Here is a 17,620-nt window from a genome sequence, read left to right as displayed (position 1 = left end):
TCAAAATTTCCACTGCCGACCAAAATCGCCAAATTTCCAACTTTCGCCAATTCAAGATCACATTCCAGACGTGCTCCTAAGTCCACAATCACCTAACGGAGCTAACGGAACCATAAAAATTCAAATCCGAGATGGTTTACACATAAGTCAACATCTGATTGACTTTTCCAAGTTAAGCTTCTAATAAAGAGACTAAGTGTCTCAATTCACTCCGAAACCACTCCGAACCCGAACCAACTAACCCGACATATCATAATATAGCTGAAGAATACAATAAGAAGCAGAATTGGGGGAAACGGGGATATAACTCCCGAAACGACCGGTCGGGTCGTTACATCCTAGAAACATACATGGAGTCTCAAATAGGTATGGATATCTGCTCCGCATCTCCCCCTCGGTCTCCCAGGTGGCCTCCTCTACGGGCTGACCTCTCTACTGCACCTTCACTGAAGTTATATCCTTTGACCTCAACTTTCGAACCTGCCGCGCAAAAATGGCCACCGGCTCCACATCATAAGTCATATCACTATCCAACTGAACCGTGCTGTAGTCCAAAACATGGGAAGGATTGCCAATATACTTCTAGAGCATAGAAACATGAAACACTGGATGCACATTCGACAAGCTAGGTGGCAAGGCAAGCTTATAAGCCACCTCCCCTATCCTCTGAAGCACCTCAAAAGTCCCAATGAACCGAGGGCTTAACTTGCCCCTCTTCCCAAACCTCACAACACCCTTCATAGGTGATACCTTCAGAAAAACCTTCTCCCCAACCATGAAAGACACATCACGGACTTTCCTGTCTGCATAGCTCTTCTGCCTAGACTACGCCGTACGGAGCCGCTCCTAAATCGATTTCACCTTGTCTAATACACCCTGGACCAAGTCTGTACCCAAGAGCCTAGACTCACTCGACTCAAACCACCCTACTGGAGATCTATACCTCCTCCCATATAAAGCCTTGTACGGAGCCATCTAGATGCTCGACTGATAACTGTTGTTATATGCAAACTCCTCGAGCGGTAGAAACTGGTCCCATGAACCCCAAATATTGATGACACAAGCGCGTAGCATGTCCTCCAATATCTGAATAGTGCGCTCGGACTGTCCGTCCATCTGAGGGTGAAAGGCTGTGCTTAACTCAACCTGAGTACCCAACTCTCACTGCATGGCCCTCCAAAATTGCGATGTAAACTGAGTGCCCCTATCTGAAATGATGGAAACTGGGACACCATGCAGGCGAACAATCTCTCGGATGTAAATATTAGCTAACCTCTCTGAAGAGTAAGTAGTACCAACTGGAATGAAGTGCGCGGATGTGGTCAGACGATAAACAATAACCCAAATAGCATCGAACTTCCTTGAAGTCCATGGGATCCCAACTACAAAGTCCATGGTGATCCGCTCCCACTTCCACTATGGGATCTCTAACCTTTGAAGCAAACCACCCGGTATCTGATGTTCATACTTAACTTGCTGACAGTTGAGACACCGAGCCACAAACCCAACTATATCCTTCTTCATCTGCCTCCACCAATAGTGTTGTCTCAAATCCTGGTACATCTTCGCAGCACCCGGATGGATGGAATACCGCAAGCTGTGGGCCTCCTCAAGAATCAACTCCCGAAGCCCAACCACATTGGGTACACATATCCGGCCCTACATCCTCAACATGCCATCATCACCAATAGTCACATCTCTAGCACCACCTCGCTGAACCCTATCCTGAAGAACGAGCAGGTGGGGGTCATCATACTGACGCTCCCTGATACGGTCATCAATAGAAGACCTGGAGACCACACAAGACAATACCCGACCCGGCTCCGAAATATCCAATCTGACAAGCTGACCAGCTAAGGCCTGAACATCCAATGCCATAGGTCTCTCTGCTGCTGGAAGATATACTAGACTCCCCAAACTCTCCGCCCGGTGACTCAAAGCATCGGCCACCACATTGGCCTTCCCCGGATGGTACAAAATAGTGATATCATAGTCCTTGAGAAGCTCCAACCATCTTCGCTAGCGCAAATTAAGATCCTTCTGCTTGAACAGGTGCTTCAAACTCCGGTGATCTATTCTCACAATGAACCCCGTACAAATAGTGCCGCCAAATCTTTAAGTCATGCACAATAGCCGCTAACTCAAGATCATGGACAGGATAGTTCTTCTCATGGGTCTTTAACTGGTGCGAGGCATAGGCAATCACCCTACTCTCCTGCATCAAAACATACCCAATACCTATCCTTGAAGCATCACAATACACAGTGTAAGAACTTAAAGCTGATGGCAGAACTAGAACTGGAGCTGTGGTCAAAACAGTCTTGAGCTTCTGGAAGCTCTCCTCACACTCATCCGACCACCTGAATGGAGCACCCGTTTGGGTCAATTTGTTCAAGGGAGATGAAATAGATGAAAATCCCTCCACAAAGAGACGGTAATAGCCCGCCAAACCAAGAAAGCTCCTAATCTCCATGGTTGAGGACGGTTTTGGAAAACTCTGCACCACCTCTATCTTCTTCGGATCCACCTGAATACCCTCACTGGACACCACATGTCCCAAAAATGCTACTGAACCAAGCCAAAACTCACACTTGGAGAACTTTGCATAAAGCTTCTCCTCCCTTAATCTTTGTAATACAATCCTCAGATGCTGGAATACAATAACGAATGAGTCAAAATAGGGATGGAATGCACTGTTAATCAAATGCATGAATGCTGCTGGGGAATTGGTCAGCCCAAAAGACATCACTAAGAACTCATAATGGTCATATCGGGTCCTGAAAGCTGTCTTAAGAATATCCGAATCCCGAATTTTCAGCTGGTAATACCCTGACCTCAAATCAATCTTGGAGAACACCTTCGCCCCCTGAATCTGGTCAAATAAGTCATCAATACGTGGCAAAGGGTACTTGTTCTTAATTGTGACCTTGTTCAACTACCTGTAATCAATGTACATCTTCATGGAACCATCCTTCTTCTTCACAAATAGGACTGGTGCACCTCAAGGTGATACACTAGGTCGAATAAACCCCTTATCAAGGAGTTCCTGAAGTTGTCCCTTCAACTCTGCCGGTGCTATACGATACGGTGGAATAGAAATGGGCTGAGTGTCCGGCACCAAATCAATACCAAAGTTAATATCCCTGTCAGGCGGCATGCCCAACAGGTCTGGAGAAAACACATCCGGAAAGTCACGTACCACCAGAACAGAATCAATGGCAGGAGCCTCTGCACTAACATCCCTCACAAAAGCCAAATAGGATAGACAATCCTTTTCAACCATGTTGACCCTTCAAATATGAGATCACACTACTAGGTACATAGTCTATAGTACCACTCCACTCAACTCTCGGCAAATCCGGCATCGCCAACGTCACAGTTTTAGTGTGACAATCTAGAACATCATGATATGGAGACAAACAATCCATACCCAATATCACATCAAAATCAACCATACTGAGCAGCAAAAGATCCACTCTGGTCTCCAGACCCCTAATGGTCACCACACATGACCGATATACGCGGTCCACAATAATAGTATCACCCACATGAGTAGATACATGAACATATAAAACTAAAGCCTCATGGGGCATATCTAGAAAATGAGCGAAATACGAGGAAACATATGAATAAGTGGACCCAGGGTCAAATAATCCAGAGGCATCTCTGTGGAAAACTGAGACAATACCTGTAATCACAGCATTTGAAGAAATGGCATCTGGTCTGGCTGGGAGGGCATAGAAACGGGCCTGGCCACCCCCTGATCTGCCTCCCCCTCTCGGGCGACCCCTAGCTGACTGAGCTCCACCCCTAGCTGGCTGGGCGAGTGGTGGAGGAACTGGTGCTGAAATTGAAGGTTGACTCCTCTGCTGAGATGAACCTCCCATCCGGCGGGGAAAATACCTCTTGATATGACCTAAATCCCCACACTCAAAGCAACATTTACTGTCCACTGGGGACTGAAGGGAACCCCGAGCATTGGAATAACTGCCAGAAGATCCTGACACAGATAAAACCTGAGCTGATGGTGCATGAGACGAACTCTGAGTTGGTAGTGCACCGAATGATGTCTGGCCCTGCTGATAATCATTGGGTCCATGACCGGATGATGCTCCTCGATGCACTGGGCGAGCCATCTGAGCATGCCTGAAAGGACGTCCTCTATCGTGTTGTAAATGACCCCCAGAAGGAGCACCACTAAATCCTCCCTGTCCACGAGGACTCTTGGCCTCCCTCTCAACCCTCTCTTGACTGCGAACCATCTCAATCTGACGAGAAATGTCGACAGCCTCATCAAAAGTAGCACCAGACACTCTCTCTCTAGTCATAAGCAATCACAACTGATAAGTGAGGCCATCTATAAACCTCCTGATCCTCTCCCTGTCTGTGGGAACCAACCAGATAGCATGACTGGCCAACTCCAAGAATCGTATCTCATGCTCCATCACAGATATGTCACCCTGACGAAGCTGCTCAAACTGCTTGCGCAACTCCTCCCTGTGGGAATGAGGCACGAACTTCTCCAGAAAAATAATGGAGAACTGTTACCAAGTAAAGGGCGCTACGCCGACCGTCCTACACCTCTCATAAGCCTCCCACCAACTGAATGCAGCCCCAAAGAACTGAAAGGTAGTGAACGAGACCCTACTGGTCTCTAGAATACCTGTTGTACGGAGTATTATCTGACACCTATCCAAGAAACCCTGTGTATACTCTCCCTCTGCACCAATGAAAGATGAAGGCTAGAGTCTCCCAAACCTCTCCAATCTACGTTGCTTGTCCTCAGGCATAGCAGGAACCACATAGTCCTGAGCAGTTGCAACTGGATAGGCTAGTGGTGCCCCCGGTGTCTGGAATCTCTGTACCACCTGCTCTGGTGTGCGGGCAATGGGAGTCTGAGTACCTTCCCCGGCCTGAGAAGTGGCTGCTGCGGCCAGAACAGAGACCGCCTGAGCAAGACTGGTACAGGCTGTCAGAACCTGAGCTAAGGCCTCCTGAAGGCCTGGAATCACAATAGACACAGGTGGTGCCTGAGCTGGTGCATCAACAACTGGAATCTGGTCCTGATCTGGGGCAACTGGTGGATCTGCAGGTACTTTCATAGTTGTTGTGCGGGCTACACCAATGCCCTTACTCCGACCTCTACCGCGCCCTCGGCCTCTCGCGGCCCTGGCTGGTGGTACTGGTGGTTGTCCATCCTGCCCGGTAGTACGAGTCCTCAGAACTCCAAGGCTCTGATAGTATATTAACACCCTCTTGAAGTAGCAACCGGCTGAATTCCTCTCCTTATACATCACATCTACACGAAACATAAACTCTGAGTCTTCCCAAAGTCTGAACATGAATCGATAAGGCCATTTACAAAACACATTCCTCAAATCCTTTGCTCAAATTACCACTGGTATTCTCTTTCTTTAGTCGTGATAACCTACCAGTATGCCGATAACCAGAAATCTCACAAGTAGACAACCATGCAATCCAATCGTAGGCGGTGGGGGCTCTCCCACTTAGCTTGAAGCTAACATTGCATAATTCTTGAATCCACCAAGACTCTTTATCCCCCATTGACATGATCTTGCACAATCAACCCGCCAATTTGCCTCAAAATCTTTATGTTAAACATTTCATGAACATTCTGAATCACTAGCCACATTTACATATTCGACCTCTTCCTGAATAGTCAGTAGAAATTCTTTTTAGAAGCTTCAACAACACCACGAAACCGCTAACCTGCTCATAGAGATAACCCGCCTGTGGAAACTCCATGCCGACATCATCCAATGCCGCTGATTATATTCGGGAAAAAGTCAGAGTGGGTGACTCTTAACAATGGTTCTAGTGGGTTAAAAAAGAATTAAATTAAAATAAAGTGTGGTGCCTAAGAATTTCGAGCCACTAGTATGGTTAAGTATTTGAGCTCCTACAATGGATTATGAAAGGTGGCCTGAAGTGTTCTACATTATCGTCGGTCTGCGGTGTGGCATTTGAGGAATGGGAGAAAATAACTTTGGATTCATAGAGGGGTTTTCAGAATGGGTGTACCAGTTGAAGATGCGAATATGCGCATAAGGAGGGTATGAGATATTTCATGGGTTTTGGAAACAACGTGGTCTCGTGAAATAAGGTCACTCAGGGTGAGTGCGGATTTGGGTTCATGATGTTTAGAATTGAGCTATTATTATTCCGAAGGCAAGTCCGAAGTAAATTAGAAGAAGTGGCTCTGTTGGTAATGGTCAAATCAGCACGGTTATGGCAGTGACCAGTTTCTCCAGCGTGAAGTTTTACATGTGGTTTGTGGTTGTACACTTGGGCTTGAGCGCCACCACAACTTGGTCGATTTGGGAGGTATTCTATTTGTATGGATTTGTGGTGTAAAGGGATTTCCGAAAGAGTTATGGTGGTTTAGACCACCACTTGAGGTTTGTATTTTCTACGGTTATGGGAATTCAGTCGCGTGTCGCTATGGTTCTCCTGAAATGAGTTAAGTAAAAGGTTTCTATATGATAAAGTGTTTATTCTATTAGTAGTTCAGGAGTTATGGTGATCTTCTTATACCGTCGCGTATTGGTATGTTAGGTGCAGTGAGCAGCATGGGAAACATTGGAAGTTGAGGATCAATGTTGCGGTTCGATGTTGACAAGAATGTCACGAGCTAGGATGATCAGGGAAGAATTCAGATGTTTAGAGTAAGCTGGTATTGTCTTTAGCGTCACCTGATATCGGTGTCCTATGTAAGAGGCTTTGTGTACTGATTTGCGGCCTCTTGATTTGCTTTACAACATTAGTGTGGCCGGTGGTATGGATGTGCAGACTTGTTACCTGGTGCGGAAGGTCGTGGGAGCGTATCCCACGGGAATATTGTATAAATATAACGTGTAGTCACTTGATTGACTAAACATTGAAACCAAGTATGGAGATTTGGTACTATCGCTAATGTGAGAGTTTAGACCTAAAAGGCGCTCTATTCAGTTGGTTGTAAATTGTGGAAGTTTGTTCCGAATTCGACGGATGTTCTTGTGTGTCATGGGAAAAAGGTCATTGTGGATCCTTGAAAGGTTATGAGCCCAGTGCGGTATGATCAGAATCGACTTGAGGTCTGTGGATGGATCTAAATGTGAATGTGGTCTCTATATCAGGTCGGATGTGTTCATTTCAGCATAGCGTTATTTTCGGAGGGGTCTTTGGGCCTTGGATGTTATTTCTGTTATCGGCCCTTCCGTGTAGTCTTTATTATGCCATGTGGGTTGTGAGGCGGTTTGATTATTCGCACTCGTATTGAGATCCCGTATAGTTTGTGGTGTTATATGAGCAGGATGGCTCTCGAGATGCAGGTCATTTATTGCACCTTAGTTGTGCTTGAGTTTTATAGTGCATGACGCTACCCGTCTCCCCAGGATTTATATTATGCACTTGGTGTGCTTATGGTTGATATTCAGGCGATTTAGTGAGTATGAGCGTTACGGCTCGATGTGTGTTTTCCTTAAGATTATTATGTATGGATCGGGTGGCACACCGCCACAGGTTTATGGTTGGATCAGGTGACATGCTGCCACGGATATGTTGTTAAAATTGGGTTGAACGTCGCAACGGGTATCATGGTGGGATCGGGTTGCACGCCACAACAGTGTCATGTTTGGGATGGGTTGCACGCCGCAACAGTGTGTTATTGAGTATAATTTCCCACATCTATTATTGGGTGTTTTGCTTCTCATTTCCTGAGAAAGGTTCATAACATCTTTTCGGTTGTTAAAAAATAATTTGGTACGTGGGTTGAGTAACTCCTTCCAAAGTTCGTTTCCTTATGTATCACATTCGAGTTGTAGCTTGTGGGCACATTGTGGCATCATATGAGATTTTGGCAGTGTCTGAGGTGGCTTATTGCCTGAGCAGCTTGTGCTGAGTGAGAAGAGATTATTGGACTTGGGATCAGTGCGATCAGATTTAAATGAAGCATATTAAAGAGTGGATATTGTTATTCGGTCAAGAATAAGGTAATGGTTCTTGTCGGGAGGAGAGACTCCATAAATTGTGATTCATCCGGTGGTTATGAGTTCTACACATCTTCTCTGTCGTGGCAATATTGCAAGAGTTGGAACAGGAATTATATGAGTCATGAAGTGTGTTGTGAGCATCGAATTCGTGGGTTTTCGGCTATTGTTATTAGGGGATGTTATTATGCTCATGTAAATTATGTGGTGCATGGTAAGAATTCAGTAAGGATATACAATCATGTGTTGGCACATCATGTAGTGATGGATATGGTGTTCATATGTTGGAACAGACCTGGTAGAGAATTTCAGATGTTGGAATTTGGCTCAAAGGCTTATTTGACTAGAATAAAGGGAGGATTTTCAAGTTTTCTCGAGCAAATGAACTCAATTGAGTGGTGGTAGGACGGGTAGGTGCACGAGGTTTAAATAGTGATTTCAGACAACTCCAGAGCAGTTCTTAGCACGTTTGCGGACAAACGTATGTTAAGTGGGAGAGAATATAACGACCCGACCGGTCGTTTTGAGCTCTAGCGCATCATTCAGTGGTTTGAGACCCTAAACAGCTTCATTGTAGGTATTATGACTTGTACGTGCGGTCGGAATTTAATTCCGGGAAGTTCGGAGTTAGTTTGGGAAGAAAATTTTAATTCAGAAGCTTTAAGTTGGAAGAATTGACTAAAGTGTGACTTTTAGTAAACGACCTCGGAATCGAGATTTGAAGATTCCAACAGGTTCATATGATGATTTTGGACTTGGGCGTATGTCATGATCGGGTTTTGGATGGCCCGTGAGCGTTTCGGTGCCTATTGTGAAAGTTTGGCATTTTGAAAGAATTTCATAAATTTGGGTTCAAGTGTACTTCAATGTTATCGATGTCCGTTTGGGATTCCAAATTTGGGAATAGCTCTGTATGGTGATTCTGGTATTGGGAGCACGTCCGGAAGTGGATTCGGAGGTCCGTAGGTCATTTTGAGGTTATTTGGCGGAAGTTAGAAATTTCAAGGTTTTTGAGAAGTTTGACCGGGAGTGGACTTTTTGATATCGGGGTCGTATTCCGATTCCGGAAGTTGGAATAGGTCCGTAATGTCGAATGTAACTTGTGTGCAAAATTTAAGGTCAATCGGACGTGATTTGATAGGTTTCAGCATCGAATGTAGAAGCTTGAAGTTCTAAAGTTCATTAAGCTTGAATTGGGGTGCGATTCATGATTTCGATATTGTTTGATGTGATTTGAGGCCTCGAGCATGTCCGTGTTATGTTATGGGACTGGTTTGTGTGATTGGGCGGGGGCCTCGGGTGTGTTTCGGGGTGGTTTCGGGCCAAATTGCAACTGTTTTGGACTGCTGTTGCTGGTGTCTTGTTTCCTTCTTCGCGAACGCGAAGGAAGTCCCGCGTTCGCGAAGAGGAATTTATGGGGCTGCTGGGTTTGGCCTTCGCGAACGAGAGCCAGTGGACGCTAACGCGAGCCGGTGGACGCTAACGCGAGGCAAGAGCTGGATAAGTCTTCGCGAACGCGGCCAAGGGGACGCGAACTCGAAGAGGAAAGGAGGGAGCTAGGCCTAAGGCCATTTGGCCTACGCGAACGCGTAGAGGGGTATACGAACGCAAAGGGGCGGGTCAGTTGGCCTTCGCGAACGCGATCAAAGGGTCGCGAACGCAAAGAGAGATTTCTGGGCACTGAGTTATTTTTAATACGGGATTTTGGCCATTTTCACTTCATTTCTTCCATGGGAGCCGGTCTTGGAGCGACTTTGGAGCTCTATCTTCATCATCAATGTCAAGGTAAGTGATTCCCACATATTACAAGTTAAATACTTGGATTATATATGGATTTAGACTTGAAAATTTGAGGAAATTTGGGACTTTGAAGAAAATCCTAGAAATTGGTATTTTTGGATTTTTACCATGAAATTGGACATGGAATTTGGAATAAATTATATATTTGAGTTCGTGGTGTCATGAGTAAAGTTTATCTTCAAAAATGTTTGAAATCCGGACATGTGAGCCCGAGGGTGATTTTTATCAACTTTTCGAGTGGAGTTGAGAATTTATTTAAATCGAATTGTTGTGAGTATTAGAGTATATTTTTATGGGTTTGCACATTTATTGACTAGTTTTGGAGCGTTGGGCATCGGTTTGAGTTGTTGGAAAGGCTTGGGAGCCGGCTATGGAACTTCGGAGCAAGGTAAGTCTCCTTTCTAACCTTGTAAGAGGAAATTAACCCCATAGGTGAAATAATTCAATATGTGCTTCTATTTGTGGGGGCTACGTACGCACGAGGTGACAGGAGTCTGTGCGTAGCTACTAATATGTTTATGTCCGGGTAATCTAGGACCCAGATCATGCTATATTTGCGATATTTATAACCTTATTGTTAATTTAAATTACTTAAATCATATTGAACTTGGTAAATAAATTTTAAAAAAGGTTAAACTTCGTGTTCCTTGACAGTTAAATGAAAATTGACATTTTCTTGGATAATTGCTCCTTAAAGAATTCTTGATTGACTGTTGAATATGTTTATATTTTGTAGAGCGGGTCGAACGCCTCGACAGATTAAATAGATGCATCTATGGTTCGCGCAGTTCGACCCTCGGCAGTGCACAGTTTAAATATTTATATTGGAGCGGGCCGTACGACCACGGCATGATTTGTGCATGATTGAACTTGATTGCTTTGGAATTTACAATAAATGATTTTGCCTCCTCGGCCTAAGATAAATTGTTAAGTAATGGAAAATAAATTTGGAAATTTTTTATGAACAAAAGAATTGTTTACTTATTTCATGACATTGAACTTACAGTCGTTCTACTAATCCATTCCTAATTATATCATTGATATCCTATTTATAGCCCATAGTAAGTGTCGAAGTCGACCCCTCGTCACTACTTCTTTGGGGTTAGGCGGGATACTTACTGGGTACGCGTTGATTTACGTACTCATACTACACTTGCTGCACATGTTTGTGCAGGTACATATATGTTTAGTAGCCTTGTGGGCGCAGAGGCGCGGTTATGGCGGGGACTTAGGTGTGCTGTATTTTATACTACGCAACCGGTAGAGTCTCCTTCAGAGTACTTACATTTTTCCTATCCAATTTGTATTCCTGACAGCTGTTGTATTTTATTTTATATTCCTAGTTAATGCTCATGCACTTGTGATACCGAGGTCTGGGATGATTATGGGTTGTTCTGTATTGAATTTATTAAGAATATTAGTATTTATTCTGTAAATTCCACCTTTTGCTATTTAATTGAAGGAAAATATGATTTCAGAAATATTAAAATGAGAATCCAATTAAGTATTTATTGTTGGCTTGCCTGACAGTGGTGTCCGGTGCCATCACGACCCTTTATGTATTTTGGGTCGTGACACTATTACAGAAACATAGCGTGAAGGAAAGCATATATTATGAATACAACATTATACATGATGTATTTTATAAAATTCTACCATGAATACATTATACAACTAGTAAGAATACATATCCATACAGTTAAATACAACATATTGGTGAAGAGGTTGTAAGTAAGTACACTCAAACCTGATAGCATTAGACCTTTCAACTCGAAATTGAAACCTTTCAGCAATTGCATATAGCTCCATCACCACCTTCAATGTGGCCTTATCATTATATACTTGTCTAGCCATGACCTCTATATGATTAGTTTTTGAAATAATCAAATCCCTTTCCGGTTTAAAAACCTCAATTGGTTCACCTAGTTTAAAGACTCAAGTGCAAGTGTATTGATTGTATCAAATTTACTCACCCCATCTGTTTCGTCTAGTTGCATTAGGTCGCCTTGAATTAAACTTCCTCTAGCTACAATTTCTTTATTCATTGTAGTTATACACAATGGATACATCCCGAATTCTCTGTTTTCTTTTTTCAATTCTACATACACCATGTAACCCATGTCATTGTGTATTTCCATATGCGTGCAATTTCCTTCCACTTTGTATTCAATTTTAATTGGCTTTGACCTCAAATCTATGGCAAGTTGTTTCGAAATAGAAGCAACCAAATCATTGTACGACGCATACTCCTTTATCAGTATCCCATCAATCGAATAATCCACATAACTATTCTCAATGTTCCTCTTGCCAGAATGACAAAGCATCACGGTTAAACGTGCCATCTAGAAAATCGAATTTCAAACTATTTCAATAGATACTTGTATCAATTTCTAGCAGAACCTCGAACAATATCAGCGGAAAAAAAAAATCCTCGAACGATACCAGGAAAAAAAGGATGGACTGAATCTCTGAAGATGGCTCTGTTTTTTGGTGTTTGTCGTCTGATAAATCTTTTCATTAACTGGATTAATAATTAATTTAGCGTGTTATAATTGTATTTGTTGAGTTATATTAGGAGTGTATCACGTTAATTGATTCACTTTCCGTTTTTTAAACAGCTGGAGAGACCTATTTTTACGCAGATTTTCGCTACTGTATTCATGAATACAGTTCACGAATACATATGAATACAGCGGATGATAGCTGGACTCCCCTGTTTTTCGCCGACTTTTGCTACTGTATTCATGGATACAGTAGCTTGAATACATCGAATACATTACCATAACAACTGAAAATATAGCTATAAGAAGTAATTAAGTAAATGGTAGCTATAGGAAGTTAATAACCACTAAACAATAGTGGTTTCTGAAAATTTCTCTTTAATTATATAAGGGGTTACCATCAAAGGATAAACTTTTTAAATAAATGATTCACTATTCGAGAATTATAAATAAAAAGTTAAATTTTTTAAAATAAATTTTCATATTAACCTTAAGCTAATCAAAAACGTGAATCAAAGAATGAGACAAAAAACGAAGCTTCTCTATCAGCGATTATAATTGTGTTACGGTTTTCCAATTCAATCAATAATGATAAGGATATTTACAAACATTAACTTACAGAAAATCATTTATACGCAAAAAAATAATCCACCAAAACCAACATAGTTTTGTAAAATTTAACTTCTTTTTTTTAAGATTACAATGGAAACCTTTCAATACTCAAGATATCCTAATATCTTATTCACACTGACGGATCTTGCACTTCTGGCTACTCTTTTTTAGCACTTAAAAAATTGAAAGATCTTGTCAAAGAAGGTGATAACCCAGCAAATTGTATAGCTTCAGTTTGAAATCTTCTATCTATAAGAACGATCACATAATTATGAAAGTGAAGAGGAATCCCTAAGGTGGGTGTATGTAACACTTCCGGCGAATTTCACATCAATAAAACACGAGAGAAATGCTGAGCATATAAGAAAGTAAGCTTTGGACGTCGTGCCAGCTTCAGCTCAAAGCGAACAATATCATTAACAGGCGTTGAGCTGTTACAAAAAAAGTCAGCCATAACCATTAGCCTAATTCATTTCTGGATTCTAACTAACAACCAAGTTGGTTAATCTCTGTACTTTTATCAAAGACAAAAGATAGCCCCTACTCTTATGAAAAATTGACAAATAATTGATATACATTTATGGGTCAGACAGCATTTGTGGACACAAAAGATGAAGTAATAAATTCCCAGCCCATACTTCCCTGAGCCCATTTCTTTTATTTTTGCTGCTAAACATACCAAACAAGAAGGTGTGGTCCAAATACTTGGCTAATTCTGATGTTGATAGATTGGTGATTTGACCAAACTGTGCACGTATAAGCAAAATTTGGCATAATGATAAGGAGATGTAGTTTTGTTGTCCGTTATAATATTATTTTAGTTATATGACTTTTCGGAGTATAGAGGTTTGTAGGCCGGTATAAATTCTTTTTTAGTTATAATATGACCTTTTTTATGGAGATCATAAAAAATAATACAGAAAAAATAATACAGAAGATATTTGAAAATAACATAGGAAATCTTTGCAGTATCATTTTCTTGAATTCAAATCGTAAATGAGAATAGGAGATCATTTTCTCCCCGTGATAAATGGTGGTGTTTTCATGGCAATTTAGGGCCACAATTATCAGTAATTAGTGATTAATAAATTCATTTTATTGAAAAATGTACTACTAAAAATTTACTAGTATTATTTTCTAGTCGTCTCCCCCTCCACCCCTCCACCCCCCCCCCTCCCCCAACAAAACCAACAAATGTAGATCTAATGTTCATTGACAAGTTTTATTTTAGCTTGTTGCCTAAAAATATTTATGCGTTAAATTTTTGATAAAAGGTCCGATAAAAATAATGGGTGGTAAAAGCAAAATTTACTTTATACTACTTCACTATTAAGTAAGTGAAAAATAATGGGTGGTAAAAGCAATATTTGCTTTATAACAATAATGGATGGTAGAGAAGTTATACGTGCCAAATTTGTCAAAAAGTTAAAAGTGTGAAATGATTAAAGCTAATTGTCCACTAAAAAGGAAGATGATCGAGGCTACCACGCTAAGAATGGTAGATATATAATTTATGAACTTCTATTAAAAGAATAAGGAAACTCTTGATGGAAAATTAAGAGTGGGGAAAGCAAAACTAATTAGTTTATATAGGTTCTGTTATAAGAAATTATGGTGGATGTCTTCCTCCATGATTTTCCTCTCGAATGCTTAATGACATATTTCTTCATTTTTCATGCATATATAAAGGCATTGTAATAGATGAAAAGAACACACAATTGAAGAAGAAATAAAATCTCTTCCTTCTATTTATCTCTATTTCTTGTTCATATTTTACTAAATTGCTTTTATTTCATAGCATGTTATCAGTACGAGACTCTACCGTCTCAAGAAACTCTTTGAGAAGACTAAGGTATAATTTTTCTCCTCTTTTAATTATGACTGATATTATGAAAAGAAAGTTCATTGCCCTTAAAATTTCGGGCAAGAACTATACGACATGGGTGTTGGATGCTGAAATCCATTTAGATGCAATGGGTCTTGGAGACGCCATTAAAGATAGAAATAAAGCATCTACCCAAGACTATGCTAAGACCTTGATTTTCTTGCGCCATTACCTTGATGAAGGGTTGAAAATAGAATATCTCACAATCAAAGATCCAATTGTTTTGTGGAATGGTTTAAAGGAAAGATAGGACAACTTAAAGTTGGTCACTCTTTCACAAGTACGATATGATTGGGCTCATCTGAGGCTCCAAGACTTTAAGTCTGTTTCTGAATATAATTCTGCGATGTTCAGAATTACTTCTAAATTGAAACTTAGTGCAGATAATATCACTGACTATGATATGCTTGAAAAAACGTTCACAACGTTTCTTGCCTCCAATATGGTCTTGCAACAGCTGTACCGAGAGAAAGGTTTCAAGAAGTACTCTGAGTTGATTTCTCTTCTCCTTGTGGCTGAACGAAACAACGACTTGCTTATGAGAAATCACGAAAATCGACCCACTGGGTCTACACCATTTCCTAAAGTAGATGAGATGTATTCCCATTATGCTAAGCGTGAAAAAGTTCGTGGCCCTATTCGTGGTCGTGGTTAAGGAAAAAATTTCCCTAGTGTTAATCATTCCCCAAAGAAAAATAACTTTCAAAAGTGGAAAGGGAAAGATGAGAAGCCAAAGGCAAAGGGTTCAGAAATTGAATGTTATCAATGCAGTAAAAAAAGGCATTGGGCAAATATTTATCGCATACCAAAATATTTAGTTGAGATTTATCAAGTACCTCTAAAGAATAAAGGCCTTGAAGCTAATTTTGTCTATGACAATGAATTTGACATCACCCACTTGGATGTGGCAGATTTCTTTGAGCACCCTGATGGAAAAATAAACCACTTGATCAGTGATGGATCCGTGGTTAAAGATGATTGAGTAGTGTGATTGTTATTTTTTTTCTATTCGTAGTAGCTAATGAATAAACATCATGTAATTTTTATTGCGCTTAATAATACCGCTTATGTAGTTCTTAAAAATATAATGTATTTACGGAATAAATAAATAAATAAATGAAGATTCAATGTTTCACAAATCTCACAAACGAGGGGTAATATCTAATTAATTAGTATCCTACTCTAAGTGATCTTTTAAAGCTTTTGATTTTTCTTTCCATTACTTTAATTCTATTTAAGAAAAAAGTTTACAAGCATCCTCGAACAACTTTTGTTACTTGACCCTCAATTCCCATCTTTCTTTGAAAAATAAAATCTAGTACATCGGGACCTCATTTTTTTCATGTACATGGATAACATATTAGGAATAAAGAAAAGAGAAGCAGCTAAGTATGTTCTTTTTTTTTTACACGGAACAATTGTTTTTCATGCAATATGTAAGAAAATATAAATAACTTATACATGTAAATAATTTTGTTGTAGTTGTATTAGTCATATGTATAATGTACTTATAATTGTATTATTTTAACTACGTAATTATTTGTATCATAATTAGAATTTGCTCGAAATTGCATTAAAAGGTCACTATTGAATCATTGGTTTAACTTTTTTTTTTCCCTTTTCTCTGAAAATACTAATATTTATTCATATACTTCTTTTTGTATATTAAACCATGGGAAGAAAATATGGATATCTCTCAAAGCAAACTTGGATCAAAGTTCAATTGTAAAATATTTTGCTTAATTGATTCATATACGACACATACAATATTCAAAGAGAAGAAATATTTCTCTCATTTAAGTATGTGTAAGGCATATGTTACTATAATTTTTGATAGTAGTAATCTAATTGAAGGCTCTAGAAGAGCTAATATAACTCTGCCTAGTGGAACAATCCTTATCATAGAGAATGTAATGTTCTCCTCCAAGTCCAAGAGGAACTTGTTGAATTTTAAAGATATCTGTCGAAATGGATTTCATATTGAGACAATAGATGAGAATAATATCGAATATCTCATCGTTACCAAGAATGTCTCTTGCCAGAAAAGGGTTATTGAGAAGTTCCTGTATTTATCTTGTGGCCTGTATTGGACAAGAATTAGTGCAATTGAGGCACATTCTATCGTAAATCAAAAGGTTACTGATTCCAATACTTTTGTACTTTGGCATGATCGATTGGGACATTCTGAATCAATTATGATGAGACGAATTATAGAAAATTCAAATGGGCATCCATTAAAGAATTTAAAGATTCTTTTAAATAATGAATTTTCTTGAACTTCTTGTTATCAAGGCAAATTAATTGTTAGACCATCACCAACAAAGGTTGGGATTGAGTCCCCTGTATTTTTGGAACGTATACAAGGGGATATTTGTGGACCTATTCAACCATCTAGTGGGTCGTTTAGATATTTTATGGTCTTAATAGATGCATCTTCTAGATGGTCTCATGTGTGCCTATTGTCATCTCACAATCTGGCATTTGCAAAATTAATGGCACAAATTATTCGATTACGGGCACAGTTTTCCGTTAATCCAATTAAGTCTATTCAACTTGATAATGCTGCTGAGTTTTTATCCCAAGCATTTAATGATTATTTCTTATCAATTGGGATAAAAGTGGATCATCATGTAGCTCATGTTCACATTCAAAATGACCTTGCAGAGTCTTTGATTAAACGTCTGCAATTGATAGCAAGTTTGTTACTCATGAAAACGAGACTACCCACTTCTGTTTGGGGTCATGCCATTTTGCATGTAGCAATGCTAGTTCATCTTAGACCGATAAATTATCATAAATATTCCTCGTTGCAATTAGTTTTGGGTCATGAACCT

General features: G+C 40.2%; 2 protein-coding genes across 2 annotated transcripts; one reads left to right on the top strand and one right to left on the bottom strand.

The window, feature by feature from the left end:
- Nucleotides 1-2,029: 2,029 nt before the first annotated feature.
- On the bottom strand, nt 2,030-4,328 carry LOC138900434 (uncharacterized). Its single transcript, XM_070187179.1, has 3 exons — nt 3,799-4,328; nt 3,130-3,290; nt 2,030-2,568 (listed from the first exon to the last, which is right to left on the bottom strand). Exons 1-3 carry the CDS (start codon nt 4,326-4,328, stop codon nt 2,030-2,032), a joined length of 1,230 nt encoding a protein of 409 aa, XP_070043280.1.
- A 10,450-nt stretch (nt 4,329-14,778) lies between these two features.
- LOC138900433 (uncharacterized) lies at nt 14,779-15,768 on the top strand. The gene is made up of 3 exons (XM_070187178.1): nt 14,779-14,969; nt 15,141-15,411; nt 15,496-15,768. The coding sequence occupies exons 1-3, from the start codon at nt 14,779-14,781 to the stop codon at nt 15,766-15,768; spliced, it is 735 nt and encodes a 244-aa protein (XP_070043279.1).
- The last annotated feature ends 1,852 nt before the right edge of the window (nt 15,769-17,620 follow it).

This window comes from Nicotiana tomentosiformis, chromosome 10 (assembly GCF_000390325.3).
Source record: "Nicotiana tomentosiformis chromosome 10, ASM39032v3, whole genome shotgun sequence".
Taxonomy (NCBI): Eukaryota; Viridiplantae; Streptophyta; class Magnoliopsida; order Solanales; family Solanaceae; genus Nicotiana; species Nicotiana tomentosiformis.
Note: the sequence above shows the minus strand (reverse complement) of the source record. Positions and strands in the feature narration are given on the sequence as shown.

Bases quoted from the DNA above. Each gene is read 5' to 3' on its own strand.
- LOC138900434 (XM_070187179.1), bottom strand. From the start codon at position 4,328: ATGACTAGAGAGAGAGTGTCTGGTGCTACTTTTGATGAGGCTGTCGAC. The intron at 3,291-3,798 runs GTCAGCTAGGGG...TCATATTTGAAG, and splicing joins CCAGCTAGGGGTGGAGCTCA to GGTCAACATGGTTGAAAAGG. The intron at 2,569-3,129 runs GTATTGATTTGG...GGCTTGGTTCAG, and splicing joins TGACAGGGATATTAACTTTG to TAGCATTTTTGGGACATGTG.
- LOC138900433 (XM_070187178.1), top strand. From the start codon at position 14,779: ATGACTGATATTATGAAAAGAAAGTTCATTGCCCTTAAAATTTCGGGC. The intron at 14,970-15,140 runs GTTGAAAATAGA...TGCGATGTTCAG, and splicing joins CGCCATTACCTTGATGAAGG to AATTACTTCTAAATTGAAAC. The intron at 15,412-15,495 runs GTTCGTGGCCCT...AACTTTCAAAAG, and splicing joins ATTATGCTAAGCGTGAAAAA to TGGAAAGGGAAAGATGAGAA.